A 23,023-nucleotide genomic window follows, 5' to 3' on the forward strand; every position below is an offset into this window, starting at 1 on the left:
GGGTGTTTCCTATGAGGAATACATATGTGTTGTCCTAGTCTTTTTTACAAGCATTAGCCAGCATCAATCTGTTCTCTATTCCATATTCAAAATGGGACTGATTAAAGTTACCCCAATTGTGCACTAACTGTTTACACAGCATATAGGCATATTTCTGATATCTGTGTCAGAGCGCGAACCTGCAACCACACACCACAAGCAAGCGTCTTAACCACTTTGTAAGAGTCAGGCTCCTGTGCTGCTGTAGAGCTTTTTAACCTCATCTTACCAACAGGGGGCAGATCTGTAACAGCAGTGCATCACACAAGACTACCCGTTATACTTCTTTTGTTTCTTCCTGCTATACTATAGCACACTGGCCCCTTTAAAACCACTGGAATTAATGCATGCTGTCATTATTCAGTGCACATTGTGAAATGTGGATATGCAGCCTTTTCATATGTAGAGGAATACTGTATCTGATACCTGTGGAAAAACTGAATTCACCATCTCACTTTTTTATTTTATGGGATTATCTAAAATATTTGGGTTTTTTTCCCAAGTGCTTCATATGAGCCAAGATGCAAATCTGCTCCTTTGTGTTCTTGGAGATCTTTAGCAAAAATAAGTGCATGCTTTTACAAGTCATCACTTAAGATATTTGTCATAGTGTTTTATAAACTGGCATCATATAGATGCAGAATTTGATGGGAAATTAATCTTTACAAACTTAATTGGTGTGTCCATTTTTTTTAAACATATGGGGGGAAAAAGTAGGTTTAAAGCAAATAAGTCAGGTCACATGACCAACTGTCCTGTAGTTTGTTAACTGGCTGTACAATGGGTAGAAGATAAATAATGATGAGATTTGAACGGGGCATGATAGTGGGTGACTAGCATAGCCTCTGAATCCCAGATGCCTCTAAAAGAACATTGTGTCACAGGTCTTTAGGGAATGACAAACAGCTCCAAAGACAACTTCTCAATGCAGGAGGAAACTTCTAGTTTGTGGTAGACGGGAATCAGCAAAGATCAGAAAGTGGTCAATCAATATGCACAATAACCCAACACTGACAGAATGGATGTACTGAGCAAGATGTATCAAGCAGAACAGTGCACAGGGAGTTACACTGGACACAACTGAGTTTAATATTGAAACTAATGAAAAAGCATGTGCTGCCTTTTTTTGTTGTGTAAACCTAGTTAAGGCCAGTCAAGGCACCAACAAGTGTGGCCTTAATACTGAAGGCACAGTCATAACATTTGTCAAAGGATTTCACTGATTTTAGATTTGTTTTATGCAAACTGCTCTAATTTACTGCTTTAATTTCTTTAGGTATTTTTCTAAATCTAAATCAAACGTCCACGTTTAGCAGGTCCTGTTTGAGTCGTGGGGCTGCTCATAGTGACCTTAATACTGAACACAGAGGTGGCTTTATATTGGTGTCAATGGTAGCGAAGCAGAAAAGTGGTCCTAATCGTGAGGTGGCCTTGAAGCAAGCTTTTACTGTCCTATAAATCCAGTGAACTGCAGTGTATCACTTTGTATAGCCACTCATATTCTGCACCAGTGGAGCTGGCAGTCTCTGGCAGTGCATGTTTTCTATCCGCTGCTCTTCAGCCCATCAGTGGAGCAGAAAAATGAAATATTACAAGCTAATACGAAGCCTTTGAAGCCACTGCATGCAGCAAGTACCTGGAAGCAATTAGGCTCAAATTGTTGAGACACTGAATTGTGTACAGTATACAGAGTGTCGCTTTAACATGTTGTAATTATTTATTTAAAGGTAAGTGTTCACACACTCAGACCCAGCTTTGTGTTTTTAATAAATACATTTTAACAGTTCAGAACTACATAAGATAGTAGCTGGAGCTTGTATCACGCTTCTATAGCAGTGTGGATTCCTTTCAACACTTCTACATGGTACCAGTTTGCTTGTTAAGTGATATGCTCAGTATTGTGTTTTGTAGTCAGATGTGATGGCAGAGACAAATGTACATTATCTACAAGGTGTCTTACACTGTACACTGCCTGGGGTGTCATTATGAAAGCACAAGTAGCGTCAACAGTCATTTGAATTGCTGTTTTACATTTCTCTTATTATTTTATGTTTGTAATAAAGTGTTTCTAAATTGTGAACACTATTACAAAAATATAAAGTGAAATGTAATAAAAAGGTGATGAAAATGGCATTTGATTGAATGAATGAATGAATCAAAAGCTGGCACTCTTCTAGTTTATTACATGTTCCCCTTCTGCATACCGAATTGTACACAGCACCACCACCCTTGTTGTCAGCTCTGTTATAAGTATTGCTTCGTGCCGAATCAATTGCAATCAAACAGGTGTTCAGAATGTGCTGAGCTGGCTGCTTCAGTAACCAGTGTACAAAAACAAACATGGAGAGAATGACATTGAAGAAAGTAGAATATTTCAATTTAAAAAGACCAGTCTCTCTAAGGGGACCCCGTTGACAAATCCTTCAAGATCCTCTTTCACACAACAATGAATAAAAGACCTTCGGAGCATCATTCACATGTACGCTGAGCTCGATGTCTTAAATGTTTAAAGATTTACTGTGGCAAGATAATCCCTAAACTGCAAGGACAAACAGCTGTAATAGGCCTCTGTTACTGTAGTGGGAGGTACTGGATTCAGCTGGCTGTACTGAAAAGGCACAGAGTGCTGCTATATTTTATATGTAGTCAGCGAAGGATTAAATGGTATCCTGGGGTGGATTGGGAAGCAGTGAATGATTTATTTGGTTTTCATTATGTTTTGTTATAGTAAAAAATAAACTGCAGATACCAGAGCCTGGCAATTCCCAGTTCAAGGCTAAATGTCAAAATAAGCTTCGCAGAGAAATATGGGGACATTGCTGCATACAGCACCTGCAAAACCTCAACAAAATAATTGAGATTCTGCAAGTGTAATAAAATATAGCTTAAAACGGCTATCTTATAGCTGCTTCTGCGACACAGAGGCGGTGTTAAGATATATTTTATTTGACAGCAGGATTTCTTTTATACTTATTAATCATCCACCCTGTGCTTCTTTTTACTTGGAAGGCCATCAAAATAGTACAAAATATAATGAAGTACAGAGAATGGGGGTGTTGTTTGTAATATATTAAATACATGTCTATATACAGTACAGGGGAAATCATTTTATCGAACAGAAAAAACATATCAGATAAAACATGTGTAAAAAGGGCTATCCTAGAGCCTCTTTTTAAAAGTCTAGCAACAAAAGACAAACAGTACAGCTAACTTGGCAGCCATAAGTTAACGAATGCCATGTAAATTAAGCGATAGTGCCTGTCGATGAAGGATCTATCGTATGTAGTTGACCATGAATTTATGAGTAGATAGAGATTGGATTTTATTTTTATTATCAAATTATTATACTTTTCTCTTGCCGGTTTACAAAGCTTAACAAATAGAGCCGTGTGTGAGCAGGTGATACACAATTGGAAGCTGAGACTGGGGGTTTTCTCTGTTGATTTGATGTGAACTTTGGATGTCAAAGGAATGTCTTCTTTAGTTTTCCAATACGATGGGATGGGAAACACCAACTAAACTTTCTAAAAGCTCTGAATTAAATGTAATTTTATATGTTCGCCTGAGATATCCAAGTATACAGTGGAACTTTGTTCTTCACACTTGCATCGTGTGAATGAGTGCATTTAGCAGAAGGTTTTGACAATGCTTCCAGAAAAGGACTTGCTATACATTCAGCACAGTATACAGGAGTACATTTACCTTTATTTCAAATGTTTCACTCATTTCCACTACCTCACTCTATACTTTACCATAGGAGGCCTTGTAGACTTTTTATAGTCATTGTTTGGTTGTGGACAGACATCTGTGTAAAAAATTGTTGGAGTTTAACCTGTTTTTATGCTAGACCAGTAGCTCTCTTGAAATGTGGATCTTAATAACACAATGTTATGACAAAAGCACTTTAAAATATAAAGACTTTAGTTCCCCTACCAATACATAATTAATGCAATGTTCTAGATTGTGCCACTCGTTTAGTGAAATCTTCAGGAGCTGAGGCGATCCTGTACTTGGGAGAATGAGGACCCTGTGTTGGAGTGCTGAGTGCTTATCTCCGGTGTGTTTTCATCAGGCCCCCCTGCTCCTCCCCTGGACGTGATGGTCCAGAGCGGACCGGCTCCAGGACTCATCCAGGTCAGCTGGAAGCCGCCTCCCCTCACCCAGATGGGAATGTCCAATGGGGCCAACGTCATTGGCTATGCTGTATGCACAAGGGGACAGAAGGTGAACGAATTAGAAGTCTTTTTCAGGGTTCGATAACCATCACTTTCAGCGTGTTTATTGAAAATTCATACATGGACCCTAACCAATAAGAAACCTGTGTGTGGATGTCCCCAAGTGAGCTGCAAATGGGTTACTGCAATTTCTATCTGTACTCTGTACCTAATGTGCTGGAGATTGCTGTTTTAACTTATCTAAGGTACTTCCTTCAAATGTGTTGACACACCAGGTTTACACTTCCTGTTAGCTTATAATTGCACCTAAAACACAACATTAACTTCTGCTCTGCTGTTTCAGAAATGAAATACATTATGACACAAGTTCTAGAGATGTAGACAATGCTGTAGTGCCCCCTGCTGGATGTTATTTTTACACTCCTGGAAAAAGCAAATTGTTTGCTGTCTTTAAAATTAGCATGTAGGTGTAGAAGTTGGAGCTATACAAGAGAAATTACCTCTTGAATGATGGCATGTCTTCTTTCTAAAAGGTGATAAACCTTTTTTTTTTTCTTCTCTGCACTGCAGGTTGCAGAAGTGATGTTCCCCACAGCTGATAGTGTGATGGTGGAGTTGATGCGGCTCCAGTGTTTAGGAGCCAATGAAGTTATCGTCAGGACAATATCAGCACAAGGAGAGTCTCAGGACTCCCCCCTCGCCGTCATTCCACACAGCCTTCTATTGCCTCCTGTCCCCCACCCCCGCTCTGCTCCCAACCCAAAGCCATTAGCAAGTGCCAGAGAGCCAGAAACCAAAGAGGAGCCCGGCACTGTTCACAGTGCACGGCTGACTGAGCCGTGGGAGCCGGCTCGCTCCCCCTCACCCATCCACCCCGGTCACTCCCTGGAGCCGCCGCACTTCCACAGCCCCTCACAGGGCCGCAGGTCCCCCTCTCCCCAGAGAATCCTCCCGCAGCCTCAGGGAGCCCCCATCCCCAACACTGTGGCCAAGGCCATTGCCAGAGAGGCAGCACAGAGGGTCGCCGAGAGCAACAGGGTGAGTGCTTCCTCTCTTTACAATCACCAAGCCATTGTCTGAGGATAATGGGTTCATCAAGTGGGACTCTGGATCAGGTGAATTGTATTTGGTGTGCCATGCTTGTAAGAAATTAGAGGTTCGTTTATAGGTTCAGTAAGTCTGGTTATCCGAGTAAATATATAATGTGCTGTGCTGTTGACCCTATATTATTATTATTATTTATTTTTTAGCAGACGCCCTTATCCAGGGCAACTTACAATCGTAAGCAAATACATTTCAAGTGTTACAATACAAGTAATACAATAAGAGCAAGAAATACAATAACTTTTGTTCAAGCAAAGTACAAGTGTGACAAACCACAATTCAATAATACAGCAGATAATAGTGATAGTTACATCAGGATATGATTAAATAGTGATAGTTACATCAGGATATGATTAAATACAAAGTACTACAGGTTAAACACTTGGCAGATTACAGTATAATGAAGTACAGGATTAAATGCAGTAAAATAGGGGGCAGATAAGAGCAAAATAAAGCACATTTACATGAAGGGTGATAGTGTCCCAGGATACAAACAGAGGAGTTCTACAGGTGCTGTTTGAAGAGGTGAGTCTTAAGGAGGCGCCGGAATGTGGTCAGGGACTGGGCAGTCCTGACATCTGTAGGAAGGTCATTCCACCACTGCGGAGCAAGGGTGGAGAAGGAGCGGGCTCTGGAGGCAGGGGAGCGTAGCGGAGTTAGAGCTAGTCTTCTAGTGCAGGCGGAGCGGAGAGGTCGAGTGGGGGTGTAGGGAGAGATGAGGGTCTGGAGGTAGCTGGGTGCAGTCTGGTCAAGGCATCTGTAGGCTAGTACAAGAGTCTTGAACTGGATGCGAATAAGATCCAATTTTAATGAGCAGTAAACCATCAGAAGGTAAAAGTAAAGTCTTACGCACAGACAGACTGTATGTGTTGCTGGGTTACATTGTACAAGAATACAGTATTACTGTTGCCATATTTTTTAAAGTACTTATCTAAAGGCAGGTGAAACATTAGCCTTCGCCAGACTTCTAATTTTCTCACTACAAGACTTGGTTATCCTGTTTACAGCTGCATGTTTTCGATCTATGTACATCATGTCAGCATTCTGCTTTTGAATTGCTTCTTAACACTTGCTTTGAAAAGAAATAAATAACATTTCCGACTCGCGATGATCCTTCTGATGATAGTCTCCAAACGCAGCTTGTTGATTGCAGTAATCACACTTCTAATTACAAACGCTTTTGTCTCTGTGTGCAGTGTATGTGGGTCAAACCATTTACATTTTCACTTAATAATTAAAGTTATGCATAAACGCAAAGTTCATGAAGGCAAAGGGTTCTTAATATACTCCCAGCGTTTTATCTTTGTCTGTTTAAACGGCTTATTATTCTTATTAAAGTTTTTCCCTGTGGAGCTTGATTGCAGATTAGACTCTGTGTTCCCTCACTGTAATGCTGCTGTGTTCATGTTGGGTGTATCTTTTATTTTTCAAGAGCCAAATAAATCCCAAGTCCTACAAGAACATCATTAGCGTGAGTTATATAAAATGAAATACACTCCAATAAAAACACTCTGTTAGTAAGTATTTGCACAGCCACTGCTAGTTCATGAAATTCTAATAACAAAAATAAACTCAAATAATCCCACTAAGACTGACTTGTGGGAATCCTGCCTCCAGTGAAATACATTTCAACAAAATTGCTTTAGATTTTTCTGCAGCATATTTCAATATAGATATAATGATGGTGAATATAGTCTTTAATAGTGCCAGCTTTACTATGTCAAGCCTGGTTTGCAAAACAAACCAAAAAAAAATAGAAAACCCTTATCTTTTAACTTGTTGTTTTACATCATCAACAGTGCTCACTCATCATTTCACCATTCGATAATTGACAAATTTGATTAGTTCACATTAGGCTGTTTTGACACTGAATTGTACATGCACTATACTGTACAGTGGCCTTTCACTAATTCTGTGGTTTTTAATAATTTTGCACAGTAAGCCAGATAACAAAATAACACACCCAGGGAGAGCTGTAGCTGGAAAGCGTGCAATTTCATTGTGCTTCTCCTGCTTCCAGATGGAGAAGAGGAATATCTTCAGTGAAAGAAGTACTGCTATTCACCCGCTGAACTCCGACGAGGAGGAAGATGGGTATGAGTCTCCACACAGGAAGAGGCAGGGGGCTTCCGTGGACGAGTTTCTGAGAGGCTCGGAACTGGGGAGACAGGTAAATGCCAACATCTGCTTGCATGTATTAAAATGGATGTCCGTTTAAAATCTCTTCTGATACTCAGAGTCAAGTTTTGATTAATGTAATATAGAAGTGTGTTATGTATTCCGGAGGGGGGGTGGGGGGTTGCTCTTTGGGATATCTTGCTTTCTCAAAATGTTGAATTTTCTCAGTACAGGATTAGAGTAGCCTCTTTTCTACTACATGCAAAACTGCAAAACAAATATACATATACATCATGCCAGCATTCCACTTTTAAGAAACCTGGTTTTATTAAGTGTCCGTGACTGAGGTACAAACTGAAAAAACCTTGCAGATCAAAATTTAAATCAAGTTAAAGTTCGTGGATCATGGAGTCTTGGTCACTGTTTCCATCTATCCATAACTGTTAAACACATAATAGTGCTGAATTTAGAAATACTAAAAGAAACTTAACTTCAGTGACAAACGTTGCAAGACTATAGTTAAAACTAGACTAAAGTAACTGCTAAGATTGCAGGAAATACTAGCCCATTCATCTCTTAGGAGATAAAGTAGAGATGTGAGGTTGCACATTTCTATCTCGGTCTCAGTCACTTACGAAAACAAGTATACAACAAGTGTCCCCAAACGGGGAGACATACATACATAGGGAATAACAAAAGCAATGCAAGTGCAAATACAGAAAGAGTGTTGCCCCAGGTAAGAATCTCTATCCTCCTGCACAGCCTCTCCAGTACAGCCACAGCGAGGATTACCAGACTGAGAGCAGCCGCGGCTCTGACCTGTCTGACATCATGGAGGAGGATGAGGAGGAGCTGTACTCGGAGATGCAGCTGGAGGAAGGCGGGCGGAGGCGCAGCATCACCTCTCACAGCGCTCTCAAGGTAAGAGCCGTCCCTCCCACGTTCCCAGGAAAACCAGCACTAACCCGGGGCTGAACCTACCCATCCTCACAGAGCTGTCTGACAGATATCACTAAGAGAACGGATGAGCGTGCAAACCCTCGGTATACCGGTGCATCTAATGGTATTGCCTTTCGGAAAGATTTCCTCTGCAAGGTTTAGCACCCGCTCTTCAAAACGTCTTTTGCTTCCCATCCTCTCATGCTTTTACGGGTGCCTAGATACCTCGGGTAAACGACAGCTTCCTGGGGAGGGAGAGAGAGTCCTGTTGTTGGCAGTACAGTACTACAGGGCTGTATGCTCTTTATATCACCTGCTGGAGTGTGTGTGAGGAGGCTTTCAAAACAAAATAGTGTTTTCATTTCAGTTTTTTGTAAGGTTCCATTTAATTAGTGGAGGGTGTCATTAAGAATATAGGGTATTATGTTAATAAACTGAGCACCTTTACTCTTATAAAAGTTTACCATGTAAAAGCATAGTGACAGCATGGTAAAGCACAGGTAAGCATTGTGAAGCCCAGTGAGGTTTGGTAAAGCACATTAAATGTATTGTGAATGCATGGAATAACCACAGGAAAAGCATGGAACCCTGCAAAATAACATTTTCACTGGTAAAGCTTGATAAAGGCTTCCTCGATATAGGGTTGCAAAATGTTAAATGTGTAAATAAACATGTTAGCTGCTGCACACCCCCGCCCCCAAAACAAAAGATATATTATTTACACCATCAAACCAAAATCTGAAACATGAAGTATAACAAACACACTGGGGATCTAGTTATAAGATTAGCATTTTTACAAATAGAGAAAAGATATCGGTACACTTGTTTGTAAAGGAAGCTCTGTTGTTTTTACGTAAAACCGCAGTACTAAAGGGGTGCACCAAATAAGAGATGGAAAAGTAGTATGCTAACAATCTCTTTCTAGGTTTTCTGTGGATCCTGTCTACCAACAAATAATTGTACTAAATATACAGTAGCAATAAATGGATGAAGATGTTCCAAATTAAAAAAAAATACATTGTGATTCTGCAATACACTGGACTTATTTAGGCACACTGACAAATTACTTTTTTTAACACAGCAGAAACAGCTTTTTAATTGTAAGCTTTTAAAGAAAATCTATTCACTTTTAATACTTTTTTGTGCATTGTGATAAACACAGGTTGTTAGAATGTGTACAGCTTGGTAAATAAAGCTGCGGGAATCTCATTTAAGTAACTCTACTTAAATGAAATGACTTACTCACCTTTTTTTGTCTTTGTCCCATGTTTATTCTTTGTTTATCTAGTTGTAGATGCTTACTTGTATCTTGTAAGATTGTCTCCATTATAAATGACTTTGGGCAAGGGACATACACAACACAGGTTTAGCGAAAGAGCATTTTCGGGTCCATATTAGTTTCTAGACATTTTTTTCTTTTCAAGCAGATGGTTGATGTTTTCTTTCTGATAAGTGTCATTGAACATTGAATAAAACCATAAAGACTGATTTGCTTTAACAATACTGTTGGAGTAGATAATTTTTTATGCTAAAGCCTGAAAGTTGACATACGCATACTGTATCACTAAACAACAATTCTACTTTCACTTACCTGCAATGGGGTTCTACATTTTAAACCGTTTCATTTGCTTGGATTTTATCACTTACAGTATTTATAACAGATGGTGTCGGAAACATTTTTCGTTGACCTGCAGATGCAGAAAGGTGTATTATCCAGTTCAGTCTATTGCCAACCAATGCATAACATTTTAAAAGAATTAAAGAACAGGGGGAGGATTGGTAGCAATGTTGTAAATATGTTGTAGGAATTTCCACCATTGCTTGGTAATTTGATTGACAGGAACAATTTCCTGTGCAGCAAAATACAAATCCGGGGAGGGAGAACTCTGTCCTGGCTGAGGATGGCCTCTGACCTTAGAAGTGTACAAGCAAAATTAAACAAATTTAAACTGCAAAGGACCAGCGAAGGGTCCCACACAAGAACACAAAGAATTAGTTTGATTTATAAGGACACATAACAAACTAAATATCCATATTCACAAATGGTCTGCTGCCCTTGAACTTAGTAGTTAAGTTTCATCAATTCACAAAAAATTATTACATTATTTTTCTAAAGCTTTTCACTGTTGTCACTGCATTTGTTTGTTTTATCACAACGGATTATAATTTGCAGTCGTTTGTGTTTGTTTCTTATGTGTTTTATTTGTGTGTGTTTTTGTTTTTAAAACTGAGTTTAACACTCTCATCAAAACTGTGAATCTCAAAACCACAGTCTTTTTTTATATTTTCCCCCCCCAACAGATTCCCGTTCAAAGCATGTCATTTCCTTCATGGAATGAAACTGCATGCCTTACGTTTTGCCATTGCCTGTAATAACTAATTCTATCTTTATTTTGTCTTTTTTTCCCATTTTATCACACACACTGTGTTGTGGCCTGCCTGTTTAAAAAAAAAAACAAAAAAACAACTAAAATCCTTTTAAAGGCTTCTTGTAAGCATAACAATACAAACGAAGAGGATTTCGAAATACAGCTCAAAATGTCACCCCAAAAACACCGTTGCAGTAAAAAACTTTTCAGTATCCCAGAAGTAGCGGAGGATGACTGTGACACAGGCGAAACGAGCCAGAGTAAGAAGCTGGAGGAGGGTCATGGTGCTGTTTCCAGAAACACTAAAGACATTAAAGGAAGATGTAGTGCCTCCATCAAGGTCTACAACCAGCATGTCAGAAAACAGTATTTCTTGTCCCCCACCAAATGCAATGTTCTCCAGAAACAAAGAGCTGCAGCATACGCTCGTGGAATGGAAAGCTGCTCAGCGTATGAGGAGCGGGGTTGCATCAGGTCAAGCAGACAGAGCACTCGAAGCCCTGATAGCGGTCTGGACTGTGGCAGTGAGGAAGAGGAGGCTCGCTCCCTCAATTACAGGATTTATTGCAATCTGAGCCCCTTCAAAGGTGCAAACTCTAATTATAATTCAGACAGCTCCTCAGAGGGAAGAAACACTGCGCAGGCCAGCGGGCGAAAGCGAACTTTGACCAGACAGAGCAGTGTCGAAGAAGACTTTGGTGACGAGCCCTTGTCAGTGGCTAAAACTGTGCACGTCGCTGACTTTAAAACGCAGGATGTCAAATGCAGACACGACAAGGACGCTCTGCTGAAAAGTTATAGGAAGGACTTAGTCTCGAACGACGCAAGACACAGTGCCTCAAGGACAGAATCGAAAGCGAATCAGAAAGACTTAGAGGCAGCAAATACTGTTGCAAAGCTGGCCAACAGGGAAATTGAAGACAGTTCGGTGTGTGATCTGGAAACTCATCTGAGTTACATTAGCATCTCAAATCAGTACATTTGCATCATTTTCTTGGTGTCCTTCTGTGGGTTCTCCTTTATGGTTAATTTGTATTTGTGCTTTTCCTGACTATTCTTCTGCCCTTATTGAGATTTTAAGCTTTTTTTTTGTTGCTCGTAGACATTTTGATTTGTTAGGAAGTCCAGTGATTTCTGCTTTTTGATTATTTTTTTGTTTTTGTTTTTTAAAGGAAAACCAAATCTACATTTCATTTTTTGATTACCTAAAGGCCATTCAAGAAAATGTTTGTTTCTTGTTTCTGTGGGGAAAAAAATAATGCAGACAAAATAAATTTGTGTTTCAAAGACAGTGGTCCAACCATAATAGTTTCACCTTGGCTTTGTAGTGAACAAAATGTCACCACAAAGTTTCTGATGCATATGTTTCGTCTACGTCTGCACTAATCCATGTCAAAGTCTGGGGCAATGACATCAGAAACTTCTGTACAGTCAAACCACAATGGCACAATGGTGTGTTTCATTGTTTAAAGTGTGAGCTTTCTGTGGTACTTTTCCTTTCTGGCTGGAGAACAGCGGATTCATCTGTCAAAAACTTGTGTTCTCTCGTGATTGCTCTGTTGACTAACAACCATCACATTAACCAACACACAGACTTCCTCTCGTGTAACGTGCTGTGCTGAAACTGTGTTTGTTTTTACAGGAGCTTATTGTGTGCCATCATGTTAGGGTTCCAGGTAGAAACCATTATGGTTGTTTCCATTCATTTCGTAAAATGGGTTGAAATATCCTGCACTGCCTTTTCTAACATCACCTACCTTTTCCCATTACAAAAATACAAAATACAGAACAAAAAACAATTGTAATGGTCTTTAGTTAAAATCTAAAAGCTAATTTATGTTGCCCTTTTTTATTTTTTGCTTAATGACTTGGAATTAAAACATGTGCATTGATTTATTTTTGCTGTCGTCGTCGTTGGTTATTCCCTGTTCGGCAGGAGACTGTAACCCCGATTTTGTTTCTTTGCTTTAAGATTTTAGGTGACCCTTCCTCCACAGGACGAGCAGACCGGATGGATCACTCAGGTCGACGGCTGTCTCACGGCAGTGCAGTCCAGCAGCGGCCCCGGCCCATGATGGTCCCTTCCATTGGTTAGTTTGATCATCACTTCCTTGGGTGGGATAAGACCAGGTCTTGGGTGGTCTGTTTAGCAGTGTTTCTCACAGGATGTGTGAAGACTGGCTATTATCTCCTAGCTAACTCTGAAGATGCAAAACAAGTGATGTGCTCTGGTGGAATCATATCTAACAGTTTGTTATTCATACTAGGTTTGTTTGCCCAGTATTCAATAGCTGATTCAACTATATCTAACAACAACAAAAAAACCTACTGCCACCAATGTCCTTACTGTACACCTCCCAAAAAAACCCCACATATTTGGCAGCTTCCAAGCATGATTACGTATCTTTTTTCTTTTGAGGGACATAAACAAAATAAATGGTTGATATGTTTTTTGTTTGAGCTAAAGTTCAAAAGAGTTCAAGGATTAGTTTAATTTGGCCTCAAATCAAAACTGATTACGTAACAAATTTGACCCCTCTGTACTAAAGTTCCTGCTCTTTTATAACGGTTCCTTTATTTAAAACTCTTCCTTTGCTTAAAACACCTGAATCTGAAAAAAGAAATGACTAAATGCAATGCTTTCATTGGTATCTTCTGTAGAAATCACCATGGACAGTAACAGTGAAGCGGGACGGTCCCGGCCAGGGGGTCAGAGGAATGTGTCGCCTGTCAAGGAGGATGTTTACTATCGCACTGTACCTGGACACAGGAAATGGCCATTACAACGCGGTATGGCCTCTGAGCATCGATATGGTACGTGTGCAGCATTAAGCCAAATGCAATGCAAGGCTAATTCACTGTCAGACGTGGGCAAGTCATTTACTTCAAAATACGGCCTGAAGTATTTAATGTGTGTTCCAGACGGTTATGGCGGCCGAGAACAGCACTCTCCAGAGTTCTATGAAGAATCCGAGCCAGAGGACATGTCACGAATATTCGTCGCCCTGTTTGACTACGACCCCCTCTCGATGTCCCCCAATCCCGATGCTGCGGACGAAGAGCTGGCCTTCAAGGAAGGACAGATCATGAAGGTAGGGCTCTCTCAGCCAAAGTAGGGTAAATGAAACTAGCTGGAACTCTCATTCGTAAGCATCTTGTTGTTCACGGTGTGATCACTGTGCAGGTATTTTAAGAGTCCAAGCCAGGGTCAAGCCTTTTCATCCAGGTCCTTTATTGTATTGAGAAGGTATAGAGAAGGGCAAATTGCAACACACAATAACAGCAGGTAAATCAATGAGTAGCCTGGGCTTGAAACTGAATCATCAGGATAGGGCTGGAAATGGAAATGGATTAATTATTTTTCACACTGCATTGCCTTGGCTGTTACTTGATTTCTTCCCTGGTTTGGAATGGATTTTGGACTGGCTTTGGCAAGGCAACTATACTAGAAAACCAGCTGCACTATTTAAACAAAGAAACCCTTTGACGTGTGTGAGCTGTGGACTTCCTTCAAGTGATTTGGTGATGTAGGTTTTGTTTTCGAATCAATGTTACTTATTTCCTTCAGTAAATTATTAGAATCCAATCACAGCTGTGTTCACACCAAGGGAAGCCAAGTTCATTCGTTTTTTTTCTTGATCACCAAATTGAACAGAATTGATGTGCTAAAAAAAGATGAGTATCTCTGATGATAAACAGCTAGGTTGACAGCACCATACGTAAGGCAGTTTAAACAATCTGTTGGAAATAACAGCTTCAGTGGTTTCAGGTAAAATAAATAATTGTAACCTCCTAGGGACTGTAATATTGATAAAATATGCTTTTTATTTATTTAATTTTCTTTTATTAATTGAGTACCTATATAATTCTCTACTGCAATGTCTGCCGCTTTCTCACTGCCCTTATCCTTGCTAGGATAAATATTCTTAAAATGGAGGTTCCCTCATGTTTTTAGTTTCATTGTGTTGTATAATAATGCAATTTATCCAACACAGCAATGAGCCCAAGACAATAGGATCCATAGCCACTTGTGGATGTGTAGAGGGTATTACTGTGATTATATGTTCATGTAAATATGGAATGTGTGTTTTATTTTTGTGATGGGTTGTATTTTTTCACTCCTTGTGGTGGGTACAGATATTACTTCCTGCTAATGGGGATGAGGTCTCAAGTAAGAGGTTACCTGGGATTACGGAGCGTTTTTTAGACCAATCACCATTGATATTTATCTGGAATAAATGTCTTCCTAGGTGTATGGAGATAAGGACACCGACGGATTTTATAGAGGGGAGATCTGTGGGAGAGACGGCCTTATCCCTTGCAACATGGTCTCTGAAATCCAAACAGATGACGATGAAATGATGGAGAAACTCATCAAACAAGGATTCCTCCCCCTCAACACCCCCGTAGAAAAAATAGGTGCTAAGAAAGTCTCTCCTCCTTTCTTTTAAGGCTGTGATTTGGTCCGCATTTGCTTTCCTTCACTTCACCATGGCAGCAGCCCTTGCCAGAGCTGCACACTGTAATGCTGGTGAAATACTGTAACACACTTTAACTTATAGTCGTGATACGGTAATACAATCTGTGAGTGTAAATTACCAGGTCTAAAATGTGCCGTGCCACACTTTGTATGGGAATTACTTCCGACAGGCTCTTATTGGTATAGACTGGTAAATAGGAATGCAGAGAGGTGAACAAGTTTAATTTTGTTAACCATTTACATTGTGTTAGTGTTTGGCAGTGGCACATTTTCAAAACATTTTGAAGTCTACTGGTTGACTACCTTTGTAAGACTATATACAAACACCAAGCATATGAAACATATGATGTATTCAGCAAACGAAGAATGAGACAGGTTGGTATATCTAAGGGGTTTAAATGTATGGGGTGGTCATTAATATTAATCACGTTAATGTACCTTTGATGTTGTTGTCACGTTTTCTCCACTAGGGGTCATTGTTTTGCGACTACATATAAAAAGTAATTTACACTTTTGAATGCGAGCACGTCAGTTTTTACAGCAATGGTTCAATGATTCAATGATTCATTCTACCTTTCAGGGAAGCCAAGTAGCTTTAAGAGATTATTTCGTCTTGATAGCTGGAGGCTGTAATTGTCCATCGCTGCAGACAGAGCGTCACTGTCCAATCTGATGCATTCCTAATGTGTTCTTGGACTGTTCCAGCTCCATACATGGATCCTTTCAACTCCCCAGCCAGAACTGCTCTTTTATTATGTTAGTCCTGATAAAAACGGGATTTGACTAATGTATCTGTTACTGCTGTTTCTGGCACATCTAGGTGTGTCCTGGTAATTTATGAACACAGATTTCTATTACCCGTACACCTTTGTTCTCTGCAGATTGGTGGGTAAGAGCTTGATGACTAGTTATTTGCTGTTTTTCATACCAATCGATGACTTGTTTATTCCTCAATCTTTTTGTTGCATTTATACATTCTCTTACACTGGGTTAGGAAAAGGGTCGGGTCCTATCAGGTTTAAATGACTGCATTCATTTATCAACTTGTATGTTAGGGGCTATTCTTTGTGTTTTAATTGAGCTGAAATAGAATCTAAAAGAAGAGTGTTTGGGGTAAAAGTCAGGAATTCTAGTTTGAAGGAACATTTACTGTGTGTCAATATAATTTTAAAAGCATTTGAAACAATCAGCACAACACAGACATCATTTAAACCTGGTATTCAAACAGGCTTTCCATGAAGAATGGGGATCTCGACCCTTTTCCTGGTAGACATCATGCTCCTCTCAAGACTGTGCATGTGTTTCTTTTTACTCAAGTTTGTGCACACTAAAATCTAAACTAAACAGGCAATGCCATAGAGGTCATCTCTGGAAAGCTTGAAGTAGCTACACTGTCCACCATAGCCAGTCTCCTTTGCTTTTGAGCTGGGTCGTGCTATTGAGTTCTTGGTCTGGAGTGTCATGATGTCTATTCTGTTTTCAAGAAATGATACGGCTCCTTCTTAGGCTTCTTCATATCTTTTTCTTGTTTCTGTTTGTTTGCATTCCTTTCCCGTGAAGTGAACTGTGATCGTTTCAAAGACAGTGCGCGTTCAGTTAACCGCAGGTCCCGAAAGTCTAAACGAGGTCTGTGCTTCTTCCAAACTAACTTTCCTTCATTTGTTTGCTATTTTTTTTTAAAACTACAATGCTTTGGGCTGTCTAGACACTTGTATTTTTTTATTTAAACAGTATGAACTAACTAAATGCACGTCTGACTATTACATTTAAATATTTGTATTCAGTATCCCTTCTGTTCGCATTCGTTGATTCCAGCAGATTGCATTACTTTCTTGTTGTCATTTGAAGTTTAGCTGTTGTGGATATCAGTTCGGCCTGTTCACCAATTACAGATAATCAAAAGAAAAATTGCTTTTAGAAAGCGTGGCTGAGCATTTTTGAGATTATTGAAGACATCAAAAAGGGACACTGCACCTTTGGACTTGTTTAAAGCACCTGAGCACTTGCTTTTCATTAGAGATCGATTGCATGTGAAACACAGGGGCTCTACAAAGAAAAGAACTCCATCACAAATCTTATTTCACAGTTTAGAAATGATGAAAGAGATGCAACTGTGTAAACATTTAAACAGCGATCTTTGGAAACTATGTTTCAGCAGGAGAAAAATATATTTACATGTTTGACAGACCCTGATCTCGAGACTACCTGACCTCTAATAAGGGTAAATCAGAGTCTGTGAAACCCCTGGTAGGGCTTCCTCTTTTTAAATAACTGTGCAATGTTCTGAATACGACGCAATACAAGAGTTTTGCAGGGCAAACAGTTCGTCATCAATGTTTTCGGCGTTTCATTTCGAGTTTCTTGAAAATCACTTCACAAAAGAGGCCGTAGGTAGATATAACAGGGTTTGCATTAGCTGACTATCCCACCTATAACAGGTACCTGGTCTAACCTCCTCCCTCTCTGCTGATACTGAAACAGAACGGAACAGACGGAGTGGCAGACAGCACTCCGTATCCACCACGAGGATGGTCGCTCTCTACGACTACGACCCGAGAGAGAGCTCCCCAAATGTTGATGTTGAGGTACTGATTGTGTTTTTGTTTTACTTTGTATTCTTGCAGTACGCCAGTAATTCATGTCTGACTTTAAGAATAACAAATAGCGCATCTTTACTGTAGAACATCAAGGTCAAAGCACGGCAAATTGTAGTGAAAAAAATGACAATACACAGCTTAGTAAAAAAACATGTATAGTACAACTCATCGTACAGTAAATACAAAGGTACATAGCGAAAGCATGATAAACTGCAAAACGACTGACAGTACCAAACTGACAAAATGGTCTGTTGGTGAGGTTTCTTTATTCCCCATTATTTATAGCATTAAGACCTAACACAGAGGGCACTGCCATGCATTTAAAGCAGTTCAGGGTTGCAGTTATAACCTAATGGTTCTTAATGTCTGGTAATGCCCAATGTGCAGGGCCTTATTGCTTTTGTACTTCAATGTTGTATTTGTCGTATTGTGTATTTTACAACCGTATTTACACCTTTCATTTTAGAGTGTACTTGGGAAAGATACACTACAATAGGAAATAAAAGCATAGTCCCCTATAGAAAACATTGTATTTATTGTTGCAAGATGTAAATTGTTTAATGTCTCTGCCAAACTAAACACAGGCATATAGTAGTTTTTTTTTTTTTTTTTAAAGGGAAGGGTACATTTTGGTGATCAGTACTTTCAGCGCGACACGTGGCACTTTGAGTTGTTATGCTGACAGTTGGTGTGACCAGGTTTATTTTTTCTGCCGACGAGATGGGAATCAAGGGGGGGAAAAAAACAAACTAAACAAAGGCTGCAGTTTACTTTCTATACCCTTTACACTCCGGTTTCATTTACTTTCACTTTCACGTTGGCACTACCGCAGAGAGAAAGGGAGAGAGAATTTGGCAGAGAGAGGCTGAAACTTGAGGTGAGTTACTTGAGATACAAAAAAAAATGTTTTTTTGTGTGTCCTGAACGGGCTTCTAATCTAAGGGAGAACTAATTAGTTTGGTTTCTGATTGATTTACCGTGCAATGAGGCTTGTAAGCAGGCGGCTGCCATAGCTTTGTTTTGGTTTTAGTGATGTGGTCTGTAAACATTCAAGAAGGCTTGTATACCCCAAGCAATAAAGGATTGATTTCCCGCCAGTTGTAGAGCAGTACATCTTTTCATTGAAGTATAAAATGCATAAAAATGTCCTTGGGAGAAAGAGACTAATTGTAAAACAACAATCTTGTCTTGCATTTACAAAAACCCCTCACAATTTTCCTGAGTCAGTTCAAATGATAACATATCTAGAATTTGGAGCTGGGCTGTGGTTCTGAAAGACACAAAGGGCATCCTTGCATCCGCTCCAATTCTGTCACGTGTCCCCTCTGTCTAATCTGCCTCCTTATTCCATATGTATCACGTTGTTTTTAAGCAACACCCCCGTCACAATCATGCAGCCTTTTTCTTTGTTGGGATTGGCTGTATATGGTTCTTCTATTCTTCAGACCTCAGAGAGGAGAGTGAGAGGATCAAGCTCCCAAGAGGGAAAGAGAGGCCAAAGCATTCCATTCATTTTCCAATGAGAATGAACTTGTCTTTTCTAATTGGACTAACCTTCATTCTAATTAATACCATTGTTTCTTTTGTTTTTGGGGAATTTTCAAATAACTATGTAACTTGGTGTCCGGCTGACACATTTCTCAAAACAAATTTATTTCCTATAGAAAATTATATATTTTTAGAAAGGTAACATTTTAATCTACGCTGCACAATAACTTAATACATTTAAAAAATGTTTTTGCCTTTTTTTGTACTTTCATATTTTGAATCTCATAACCGACCCGTCCCAGAGTTCGATTTTTAAGTTTCAGAGTGAAATGTTATACATTTAATTATTATAATGTTATGTTTTTATACAAAAATCTGAAATAAGTATTTAAGTTGTTTCAAAAACATATGTTAAATATGAGAAATGCTATGTCATTTTCTATTTATACACCATTCTATGCATGTCCCAGAGTTTTGCACACAAAATCTCATAACCGACACCCACTGACCTTTTGTGTAGAAATGATAACATATCAATAAAGTCTTTCAAACAAGGTGAAAGGTCAAGGGTTTCTGTAGGGAAGGACTGGAGACAGAGGTAAATATGTTCTTCATTATTTTTAAAATATTACCGTTTAACTCTAGTGCAGCCTGGCACAGCTGTGTAGCTCATAACCAACACCGCTAGCAAAACATGGAAATAAAAATATTTATGAAATGTACATGTATTTAATATAAATTTACTTCATCCTCATTGTTATTACATTGAAATCGGAAAACAATGGCCGTCCTGTTTGTTGTAAATGGACAAAGAAGTGAAATTTCTCACAACCGACACGTTACAATTTTTCTAATAACCGACACTTTTCAAAAACAAGAAAAATGTTGGTTATGAGAAGTTAGTGTCGGTTATGATTTTTATATTATTTACTTGTATACTTCAAATCATTTTTTGGGGTGTCGCACATTAATAACACTAAATCCCATTATATAGATATAGTTAAGGTTACAATCAGTTTTATATTCTCTTCCGGATCCATATTTTCTCTCAGAGCTGATAGTTAAGATATTAATAAGATGTCTTTGTATATAGCAAGGCTGAGCTGTGTATTTGTGAGAAGTTTAGAAGATACAGGAAAGAAGAAAAAATTATATTGAGAGACAAAATAAGTACCTAGGAAAGGGAAAGAAGTAAAAAGAAAGTGAAGTGTCAGATGGTACAGAGAGGTAGAAGAAAGAATTGGAAAAAGGCTTTTCATAAAAAACAGAAGACAGACCGACAACTAAAAGAACTGACCGCTGTCACTCCACAATCAACACCACCACATCCTGTAAATCTGGGTAATAAGAGTGCAGAAAGGCCTTCTGTATCTGGAGCAGGCCAGGTCAAACACATGAATCACCGTGCACCTCTAGAAAGTCTTGGGAAGGGAAGACAGATAGAAGAGAATACTTCCAAAGAAGAAAGACCATAAAGGCCACAGAAAAAGCAAAGTTCCTTGAGGAAAAGATAAGAAAGCTGGAAAGACAAACTGAAAAATACAAATTCTGATGTAGACTTGCTTGTGTGTTTCGGATCATTGTCTTGCTGCATGACCCAGCTACGCTTCAGCTCAGGGACGGATGGCCTGACATTCTCCTGTAGAATTCTCTGATACAGAGCAGAATTCATGGTTCCTTCAATAATGGCAAGGGATCCAGGTCCTGATGCAGCCAAGCATCCCCAAACCATGTCACTACCACCACCATGCTTGACCATTGGTATGAGGTTCTTACTGTGGAATGCAGTGTTTGGTTTTCGCCAGACATAACGGGGTCCATGTCGGCCAAAAAGTTCCACTTTTGACTCATCTGTCCATAGAACATTGTTCCAGAACTCTTGAGAATCATCCAGGTGCTTTTTGGCAAACTTGAGACGAGCATTTATGTTCTTCTTAGTGAGCAATGGTTTCCACCATGCTACTCTGCTATGAATCCCATTTTTGCCCAGTGTCTTTCTGATGGTGGAGTCATGAACACTGACCTTAGCCGAGGTGAGAGAGGCCTGCAGATCCCTGGATGTTGTTCTAGGGTTCTATGTGACTTCCTGGACGATTTTATGCCTTGCTTTTGGAGAGATTTTGGCAGGACAGCCACTCCTGGGAAGATTCACTACTGTCCCAAACTTTCTCCATTTGGACAATATGGCTCTAACTGTGGTTGGTGGAGCCCCAGAGCCTTAGCAATGGCTTTGTAACCCTTTCCAGACTGATAGGCATCAACAACTTTTTTCCAGAGCTCTTCAGGAATTTCTTTTGTTCATGGCATGATGTGCCTCTAGAACCTGTGTGCTGACAACTTCACTCTGATGGTAAAGGCCAAAGTTAGTCAGATTTATATTGGGCAGGGCTGGCCCAAATCAGGCCTGGTTGTTAACCAAAGTACTCAAACAGCTGACCCTAATTATCCCTTTAATTGGGTTGAGTTAACTAGGGGGGGCAATAACCTGAAGATTACATGTTTGATTACCTTGCACACCAAACAAATGAAATAAGCACTAAACTTTGGGGTCATTTTTTCTCTCAGACTCCCTCCATATACTACTACAACCCACAAAAAAATCTGACCAAATACAATGTGAAAAATGTGCAAAAATGCAGAAAATGAGACAGGGGGCAAATGCTTTTTCACGGCACTGTATATAGTTTTTAAATGTATTTAAATAAAGGGCTCAAAGGGTACCATGTCAACTGGAATATGATATAGAAGGACTGCCTGCAGTCTGTAACCATTTCTTCTGATGTTTTAATGAATTGCACCCAAGGATTTAGCTATAAGATGAAGTGCTGAGAAAGAAACTCATAACCAACACAGAGCTTTCATAACCGACACCCCACACTCATAACCAACATTGTAATTAAAATCAGAATTTAAAGAAATATGAAATATACATTTAAAAAACAAATGCTATAGTTGTTTTCTATTTGCAAAACACTCCACATCTGTCTAAGTACTGTTTGCTTAGGATTTATTTTTTCTTCAGGAAAAAAACTTTTATGAAAATGGTATTTAACAGAGTGTCGGTTATGAGGTAGAAATTTATATAATTTAAATTAAACAATAAGTTTTTAATTATTGGGTGAAATATACATAAGAAAATTACAATTCTAGAAATACCACTTTTATAAACCTATCTAACAACAGTGTTCAGTTTTAACAAGTTTTCTATTGGGTGTCGGTTATGAGATTTTGAGGGGTTCATGACAGAAAATTAAGAAAAAAATACAAAAATGAAAAATATTAACTGTACCAATAGTAGGAAACAAAACTTCGAAGATTGCAGATTGAGTACAGGTTTAAAAAAACACATAACAGCAATGATTTTATATCAACTTTTTATCAGTCCAAGTTACATAGTTATTTGAAAATTCCCCTTTTGTGTCTTTTTTGAAATGACAGAAGTATCCTAAACAGACCCTTACAGTATTAGATTTTTAAATTATTATTTAACCTTCAGACTGCTGCCGTTGCCTGTGGTCGCCTTTTAAACTATCTGACTGTTTGGGGGGACGCTACATTGTACTACAACTGTACACCAAAATGATGTCTGGGACTAAAGAGATGTAATATCTTGTTAGCACTATAATACATCTACTTGCCATTAGCAGTCTAAAGATTAATTAGTCTTAAGGAAACTTAATAAATGTCTCACTTAGAAACTGTGTTTCTGTGACA

At 39.2% G+C, this 23,023-nt stretch overlaps 1 protein-coding gene across 2 annotated transcripts in view; it reads left to right on the top strand.

Annotated features, from left to right (window-relative positions):
• LOC117973344 (RIMS-binding protein 2-like) overlaps positions 1–23,023 on the top strand; it is a 137,285-nt gene that overhangs the window by 108,571 nt on the left and 5,691 nt on the right. For both annotated transcript variants that reach the window (XM_058994608.1, XM_058994609.1), the window contains 11 exons: positions 4,112–4,263; positions 4,785–5,252; positions 7,339–7,488; positions 8,199–8,357; positions 12,717–12,834; positions 13,406–13,558; positions 13,667–13,836; positions 14,995–15,163; positions 16,785–16,850; positions 17,706–17,809; positions 18,654–18,698. In XM_058994608.1, coding sequence (XP_058850591.1) covers positions 4,112–4,263; positions 4,785–5,252; positions 7,339–7,488; positions 8,199–8,357; positions 12,717–12,834; positions 13,406–13,558; positions 13,667–13,836; positions 14,995–15,163; positions 16,785–16,850; positions 17,706–17,809; positions 18,654–18,698 — 1,754 coding nt within the window. The remainder of the gene's footprint in view (positions 1–4,111; positions 4,264–4,784; positions 5,253–7,338; positions 7,489–8,198; positions 8,358–12,716; positions 12,835–13,405; positions 13,559–13,666; positions 13,837–14,994; positions 15,164–16,784; positions 16,851–17,705; positions 17,810–18,653; positions 18,699–23,023) is intronic.

This window comes from Acipenser ruthenus, chromosome 21 (assembly GCF_902713425.1).
Source record: "Acipenser ruthenus chromosome 21, fAciRut3.2 maternal haplotype, whole genome shotgun sequence".
Taxonomy (NCBI): domain Eukaryota; kingdom Metazoa; phylum Chordata; class Actinopteri; order Acipenseriformes; family Acipenseridae; genus Acipenser; species Acipenser ruthenus.